This window comes from Peromyscus leucopus, chromosome 1, assembly GCF_004664715.2.
Source record: "Peromyscus leucopus breed LL Stock chromosome 1, UCI_PerLeu_2.1, whole genome shotgun sequence".
Taxonomy (NCBI): Eukaryota; Metazoa; Chordata; class Mammalia; order Rodentia; family Cricetidae; genus Peromyscus; species Peromyscus leucopus.
In genome coordinates, this window is record NC_051063.1 from 63,985,360 (window position 1) to 63,994,190 (window position 8,831).

The 8,831-nt window shown below is 42.6% G+C and overlaps 1 protein-coding gene across 1 annotated transcript; it reads right to left on the bottom strand.

The window, feature by feature from the left end:
- Positions 1-3,730: 3,730 nt before the first annotated feature.
- LOC114695019 (olfactory receptor 13A1-like) lies at positions 3,731-4,684 on the bottom strand. Its single transcript, XM_028872160.1, has one exon. It carries the CDS (start codon positions 4,664-4,666, stop codon positions 3,731-3,733), a length of 936 nt encoding a protein of 311 aa, XP_028727993.1. The 5' UTR covers positions 4,667-4,684.
- Between the last annotated feature and the right edge of the window lie 4,147 nt (positions 4,685-8,831).

Consider the following 8,831-nt stretch of genomic DNA (forward strand, 5'->3'; position numbering starts at 1 on the left):
ATGCACTTTGGAAAATAAAGCTGTGAAAGGAAATTAGATGACCCTATTGTGTGTAAAGAAAAATAGATGGTTTGCTGACCAGTCCTGTAAAGTTTCTCCAGAGGAGAATTAAGAATAGAAATCTGCTACACCAAAACCACCAACAGCTGCCGGCCAGGACAAAAGAAATGGACTAAAATATTCTTAGGTTGCTCAAAATCATTGCTTTAGGGTGAAGATGTTATGTTGGGAAAATTAATACAAAGACAAATGTTTAACTACTTGTGAGCTTCTAAAGAAAACATGTAACTTGTGATCCTTTTTAAAAAATTTATAGTTAATTTAATTTTACATATCAGCCACAGATTCCGCTGTCCTCCGTCCTCCTGCACCCCCTGCCTTCCCCCCTTTTGAACCCCCATTCCCACCTCCTCCAGGGCAAGGACTCCCCTGGGGATTCAGCTCAGCCTGGTTGATTCAGTCAAGGCATGTCCAGTCCCCTCCTCACTCTACCCAGGCTGAACCAAGTGTCCTGGAATAGGCCCGAGGCTCCAGAATGCCAGCTCATGCACTAAGGACAGGTCCTGGTCCCGCTGCCTGGGGGCGTCGCAAACAGATCAAGCTAATCAACTGTCTCACTTATCCAGAGGGTCTGATCCAGTTCCATTGGGGCTCCTCAGCTATTGGTTCATAGTCCATGTGTTTCCACTAGTTTGGCTATTTGTCCCTGTGCTCTTTCCAAAATGGTCTCAACATCTCTGTGATCTTAATATGATTCTTATGTAAAGATTTTAAATTGCTTTTGGAAAATATGTAACTTGTGGTTATGAGGTAATCTTTTCTTGAATAGAAATATTCGTACTAGGAGGTGTAAAGGGTTAAGAAAAAATAAGAGATGGAGAAAGAGGGAAAGAAATAGAAATAGACATTGGGAAAGACACAGAAGGAGAACAAGTGGGGAGAAGTAGTAGGAAAATAACAGGGTAAAAGAACAGAGTAGAAAAAGAACAGAACATTCATCAGGGAGAAAGATAAAACGAAGAGTTAAGCTTTCGTCCTCAGTCTCCTGTGTGTGTATACAGCTCCACCAACACCACAACTCTTGTCCAGTTTCCCCGAGCTGCTGAAAGCTGATCTTCCAGCAGCATTCCTGGAAATATCTGCTAGGTCCATTTGATTTATGACATCATTTAGCTCCAGCATTTTTTTGTAATTTTAGTTAGGATGTCCTGTCTATTGGAGAGTTGGGTATTGGAATTATGCCGTATCACACAGGTTACAGCTGAACATTTCTGGGTGGTGGTCAAGGAGTCAGGGTTACTGAGAACTTATCTTCCAGGAACTTGAATCAGAGATAAATGGCTACCAAGATGGATGCCTAGTGAGAAACACAGTTTCTTTCGCCATCACACCATCATGATAAGAATTCCCAAATAATGTGTTTAAGAGATGTATGCATGCATATGTGTTTGTGACCATTTTTGTATGTAGTGTTTGGGTGATTGTCAGTTGCTCTGTAGCTTACACAGCAGTCACGAGACTAACAACCGAAGGGATGGCACCAAACATGACTTGAAGCCAACAGTGTGAAAGAAACCAATAGCTGAAACAGGCTGAGGCCAGTGATGCACCGATGTAACTCTTTATTGTCACCGTAACTGAATGAAAAATAACCGAGGAAATCACTGAGGGACACTTCTGTCCATGCAGTGGAGAGTGTTTCCAGAAAGCATTCACTGAAGTAGGGGATGCACTCTCCATGTGGGTAATATCCTCCCAGTGACTGAGGGCTAGAAAGCCTGGGTTAAAGTGAAAGGAGAAATCCAGTTGAACAAGGAATTCCTCTAATATGTGTTCTGAGCCACCATGATGGCCTCCACTTGCCCCCACTGCTGTGAGTCCCTGCCTTATAATAGGCCAAAACAAAGAGCCAAATGTCCGTGGACTGAGTCCTCTGAAAATAAGAGACAGAACAAACGTTTTGAAAAGGTATTTTGCCCACAAAGATGAAGAGCTAATTAATAAAACATACCTGATTTGCATCACTATAGTGATATTTTATTTGTACTGATATGTGATTTGTATGTTAATTAATAAAGTTGCCCTGTGGTCAGAGCTATTAGGAAGCCATAGTGAAAGCTGGGCGGTGGTGGTGCACGCCTTTAATCCCAGCACTTTGTAGGCAGAGTTAGGTAGATCTCTGTGTGTTCAAGGATACAGCCAGCATTGGAGACATATGCCTTTAATCTCAATACCAACCACAGAAGACCTGGAGGTCTGTACAGACAGGCAGTGACTAGGAGGTCATGTGATTGGGTTTACAACCAATGAGAAGGCAGAACAGAACTGTATACAAAAAGACAGACACAGGAAGTAGGTCTCTTTTGGAGAGGTACAGCGACAGTGAAGGGTAAGGTTTTTAACTCTTAGATATTGCTCTGACCTCTTGGCTTTCATCTCTGTATTGGCTCTGTGTTTCTTATTTAATAAGATGGTTGGTTACATCTAAACATCACATGTTCTGCTATGGTACAGCATTTAAGAAGAATAAGGAAGTAAGCTGATGAAGAATGTGTTCAGTCTGAAAAGGATACAACATCATCTCAGCAGCAGCTGCCTCAGATGCTGCCCTTTCTCCACTGAGTTGTCTTCCTATCAGTGTCTTAGAGTGGCTGCAGATGAACTTCCTTTTCCTCTTCCTTTTTTTCTGCCTTCTTATTCCTGTTCTCAGAGGGTTTGAAGAATTTTAGCTAGGAGTGATTGGTCAACACAAAACACTCCATTTTGATGTGTGCTTTTTGTTTTGTTTTGTCATATTGTCTTGGATTTCTTTTGCTTTTTGCACACACACACAGACACACAGACACACCCACACAAACACACACACAGAGTAATAGAGGGGGCCACAGGATTGGATGTGTAGTTAAGTAGGGAGGTACGATGAGGGAGGCGTTGTGGAAGGAAAAAGAATATGATTAAAATATATTATAGGAAAAAAGTTTTAGCCCTTGCACTTTTGCCTATGATCCACTTTTTGTTGATTTTTATTCATGATGTGAGGGAAGAGTTCCATTTTCCTATGCAGATATTCATCCACTCTCTACAAAACTCTGTTGGAATTTCTGATATTTCTCACGAGTTCAAGCGTCATCGTTGTCACAAGTAATCTGGAATCACATCTGTGAGCTCAATTTTGAAACTTAAACTTCCCCTCTGTTCCTCTATTTGCCTTCCCCTTCATGCTAATGCCACTAGCCTTGACTTGCACAGCTCAGTAGGAAGCTGTGAAATTGAGAATGGAGCCACTTGACTAGTGGCTTCCCAAGACTCTGTGGCATGCTGATACCTCAAATTTCCTTAAGAAGATTGGATCCATTAACCGCAGTTCTGAAACCAAGCCCTGCGATATTTACAGGGTAGCACTGGATGAAAGGGCTTTGTTTTGTGACAATCATCATTGTTGCCCACTGAAGATATTCCAGGAAGTGGATTGCGGCCATCTACATTTAGATAAACTTAATTACATTAGGAACAATTTGTATTTATCAGGATATAAAGCTTGAGTGTTTTGTTTACATTGCCTCTAAGAATATTGTTGTTTTTGAGGTTACAGTAAATGGAATTGTGCAGTCCTTGCATCAGAGAATGTTTTTCTAAAACAATAATAGGTACACCCCACTCCATGGGGCTGCTCTCAGGAGGGCATGTGTAGGAAGAGCACAGGCCAGGAGAACAGCCTGCACATCTCCACTTAGTGTGAGGAAGAGGGCAAGAGTCTTCCCAAGGCGAGCTTGACATCCTTGTTCCTCAGTGTATAGATGAGGGGGTTCAGGGTTGGGCTGAGCACTGAGTATAGCACTGAAGATACTTTGCTTCTTTCTGGGCTGTAGCTGGAAGCAGGACTGATGTAGGCACAGAACACAGATGAGTAGAACACACAGACCACGATGAGGTGGGAGGAGCAGGTAGAAAAGGCCTTCCTCTTGCCCTCAGCAGAGCGCATGCGCAGGATGCTGGTGATGATGCAGCCATAGGAGAGTAAGGTGAGGATGAAGTTGATGCCTGCATAAGTGGCATCTGACATGAGAGTCATAATGCTATTCACATATGTGGGGCTGCAGGAGAGGAGGAGGAGTGGGGGGATCTCACAGAAGAAGTGGGTGATGACCTTGGGGCCACAGAATGACAGCCTTGTCATCAGACCAGTGTGGACAGAGGCATGCAGAGCACAGATGGACCACACACCTATTGCTAGGGCCCCACACAGGTGTGGGCTTATCCTAGAGTTGTAGTGCAGGGGATGGCAGATGGCCATGTAGCGGTCATAGGCCATGACTGTGAGCAGCAGCAGCTCAGAGGATGTAGACCACACAAGGAAGAAGAGCTGAGTCATACACCCTTTGAAGGAGATGGTGTTTTTTTCAGATATTAGGCCAACCAGCCCCTTTGGCAGCACGGAGGAGATGCAGACAATATCCATGGTGGCCAGGTTGCACAGGAAAAAGTACATGGGACTGTGGAGCCCAGTGCTGGAGGTGACCAAAGCAATGATGACAATGTTGCCTAGTAGAGCCATTGTGTAGAGGGACAGGAAGCAGCCAATCAGGAGCAGTCGTAGACCAGGGTGCTCTGAGAACCCCCCCAGCACAAACTCTGTCACCATTGTCTGGTTGGGACTCAACATCATGATGGAGGGTATTTGGTTCACAACCGTGTCTGTTGGCTTCTGAGTAAATATGACAGTTTACCACATCAAAGTCTAGTTTCCAAACTTGGTCATCTCAAAATTCTCTGCTGTCAGAATGGGAAGGAGTTAATATATTTCCATCATAGAAGCCTCTTGTCTTTTTTGTCCATATCATACTGTTGGGAAACCACATATATTTTATTTACTTTTGATATCCCACCTGGAAACTTTCCCTGTGTAGATTTGCATCAGCAGGACATTTGAACCTACCTCATCTTCTTGGATATGTGGGTTGAGTGGAGCATCCCTTACTCAGGACCTGCTCATGCTTTACTGCTCTGTCACCTGTAAGTTCTGTGTTCTGCACACGGTGCTGGAAACACAGCTGTACCACTCTCCTCCACAGCAGGTATTCTTCACAGCATGACAATTTTGGATGAACGTACTGAGATGACTCTTCTACCTTTCTTTACATTTGACCTCCTAGCTTTCCAGACACTTTGTCTTTTCCGATATTTGAAGTGGTTTGTATTACACATTTCAACCTGACAATTGTCATTCCCCATTGCCAAGCAGCCATGTATATTCTGAATTTTACTTACTGTGGTCTGGGACTTCTAATTTGGTTGAAACTGTCCTGACTCTAACCTACTTCAAATCTATTAACCCAGAGAGCATTTCTCAAAACCCAGGCCTTTAAACTCATAGTACTTTTATGGTCTTTTTTTTGCAATGAGTCACAATAACTTCAAAGTCAATATACTCACAACTGAAGTCATTGCCACTATCTACACATGTTTCTTCATGGTTTCAGTAGCCTTATACAAAGCTCACCCTCAGCCACACAGTGTTTCTTGATGCTTATTCTACAGAGCACAGCTCCTTCTCTCTGACTCATTGTCTTCCCTTTAGCCTAGACCTGTGATAGATCCTCAGTAGTTTCCTGTTCCATGAGCCAAGAATAGTGTTATGCATTCTCTTCCCTCTCTCATTCAACTTGTCTGCAAAGCCTGCCATTATAGCTCTCCCAACATTATAACTCATGTTTTCAATATGTTCGATTGTTTCATAATTTCTGGCTTCTTGTCATTTTCACCATTTCCAGGTTTGTCTTCCAGCAATCAATAACTACAGAGTAGCACCTGAAGAGAATTGGCCCTTGGCCCTAGTTCAAATTCACTGTGTCTCTCCCCAGTCCTTCAGCAAATCACATTCTTTAGCTTGCCATAGGAGACTCATCGAATGTCCCTCATTAGCCTTTTCCATAGGTGCCTTCATGAGTTCATATATGAACACACTCTACTCCTATTTATAAACATGTTTGTGGCAATTATTTGCAGTGCTACTTCATTTTTTAAAAATCACATTTTTATCTCATGTCTCTTTTCCATAGTAAGGTTCACAATCCAATTCTCACCAACTTCGTAGTAAATGTTGACTTTTAAATATTATATCTGCCTCCATTTCAAAGTAGGAGTACTCAAATATAGCATTTACTCTGACAGTGTTAAGTCTGACCACATCTCTTCCCCTCCCCTCTATTCTATTCCACTAGAGAATGTCAATGCATAGTTTGGTATTGCAAGGGGTTCTGCAAAAACAGAATTGCAAAAGCAAATTCCTCTAATGTTCTTGGTAGTTTCTGGATCTGGCTATCTAATTCAGATACACTTGCAATTGTGAAATACTCCCCTGATAGTACTAATAATTTATGTGTGATATTAACTTCCATTTCCAGGGTGCAACATTCAGAGTACAGCAAGTGTGATCAAGATTGACCATAGGTTGAGCTAGAGGGAAAGATTTAATAATAATTGAAACCTGTGAATAACATGTGCTTTATGGCAGAACTCTTCTAACATCAATAGCACATCTATAAAAATTAAAATGCGTGAAAAATAACTAACCAATTTCTCTATATATATATTGTTTAATTTTATAATTAACTTAATTTCACATATCAGCCCTGGATTCCCCCATCCTCCCTCCTCACACCTCCCATCTCTCTCCCCCAACCCATGCCCCATTCCTACCTCCTCCAAGGCAAGGTCTCCCCTGGGGAGTCAGCCCAGCCTGGTAGAGTCAGCCAAGGCAGGTCCAATCCCCTCCTCCCTACAAGGCTGAGCAAAGTGTCCCAGCATAGGCTCCAGGCTCCAAAAAGCTAGCCCATGCACCAAGGACATGTCCCGGCTCCACTGCTTAACCAATTTCTAAATAACATACCTAAGAAGAAATGTAATAAATAGGGTGATTTGAAGACCTGGACACATGTCAAAGCCCTTATGGACACCTATTTCCTTCCTTCCTTCCTTCCTTCCTTCCTTCCTTCCTTCCTTCCTTCCTTCCTTCCTTTCTTTCTTTTTTTCTCTTTCTTTCTATTTTTGTTTGCTTCTTTTTTATTTTATTTTATTTTATTTTATTTTACAATACAATTCAGTTCTACATATCAGGCATGGATTCCCTTCTTCTCCCCCCTCCCACCCCCTCCCTTTCCCCAGGCAGCCCCCTTATTAAATAAATTTCTTTATGGTTTATTTTTTTAATTTTAATTATTAAGATTTTTTTCATTTTACATACCAACCACAGATTCCCCCCTCCTCCCTCTTCCCGCCCCCCCCCAGGCTCCCCTCCAACCTACATTCCCACTTCCTCAGAGTCAAGGTTTCCCATGGGGAGTCAGCAGAGCCTGGTACAATCACTTGAGGCTGGTCCAAGGCCCCTCCTTGCACCAAGGCCATGCAAAGTGTCACATCTTAGGCATAGGGCTTCCAAAAGTCTGCTCATGCACTGGGGATAGATCCCAAATCCCTGTCTGTGGGCCCCCTAAACAGTTCAAGCTAAACAACTGTCTTGCCTATCCAGAGGGCCTAGTCCAGTCCCCTGGAGGCTCCACAGCTATTGGTCCACAGTTCATGGGTTTCCACTGGGTTGGTTGGCTATCTCTGCACATTTTCCCATCATGATCTTTACATCCCTTGCTCATCCAATCCTTCCTCTCGCTCATTGATTGAAATCCTGGAGCTTGACCTGGTACCTGGCTGTGGATCTTTGTATCTGCTTCCATCAGTAACTGGATGAAGCCTCTATGATGACAGTTAGGGTATTCACTGATCTGGTTACTGGAGTAGACCAGTCCAGGCACCCTCTTGACTATTGCTAGTAGTCTAAGTGGGGTCACCTTGTGGGTTCCTGGGAACTTCCCAGGCACCCTGTTTCTCACTATATGGACACCTGTTTTATTTTGAAGAGGTAAAAACTATACACCAGAGAAAAGACTGTGCTGGTCAAACTGGCATTACATGTAGAGGAATGAAACTAGTTCCTTATCTCTCAACCTGGACAAAATCCAACTCTGAGTGGATCAAGGGCCTCAGCATAAGACCCAATATCCTGAACATGACAGAGTATAAGCAGGGAATATGCTTCAACTCATTGTCACAGGAAAGGACTTTCTGAACAAGACCATAGCTGCACAGACACCAATCTCAATATCTGAAATCTGGGCCGGCCACATGCAACAACAAAACGTCTGTGCAGGGAATAACATCATCATCTGAATGAAGAGGCAGCCTAAGAATGGCAAAAAGTCTTTACCAACTCGACAAACAAGGGCATTAATATCTAGAATATACAAATAATCCAAAGTTTAAACAGAGAAAACAAACAATCCAACTGAAAATGGGGAATGGAATTAAACAGAGAATTTTCAAAGAGGAAACACAAAACGCTAAAAAACATAAAAAAATGTTCAACATTATTTGCCATCAGAGAAATGCAGATTGAAACTGCTTTGAGATTTAATTTTACCCTAGTCAGAATGGCCAAGGTAAAATTTAAAAAGCAAATGACCGCAGATGCTGCCAAAGATGTGGGGAGAAGGAACAATTGTTCACTTCTAGTGAGTGTGCAAACTGGTCCAGTTACTATAGAAATCAGTATGGAGGTACATCAAAAAGCTAGAAACAGATATAGTACATGCTTCAGGTACAACACTCCTATGCCTGTGCCCAAAGGACTATACCTCTTAATAAAGTGACACTTGCTCTTCTGTGGTCATTGGTGCTCTATTCACAGTAGCCAGGAAATGGAAACAACATGAATATGTCCATCATATTAAGAATGGATAGTGAACTTATGTTACTTAAATAATGGAACATTTCTTAGC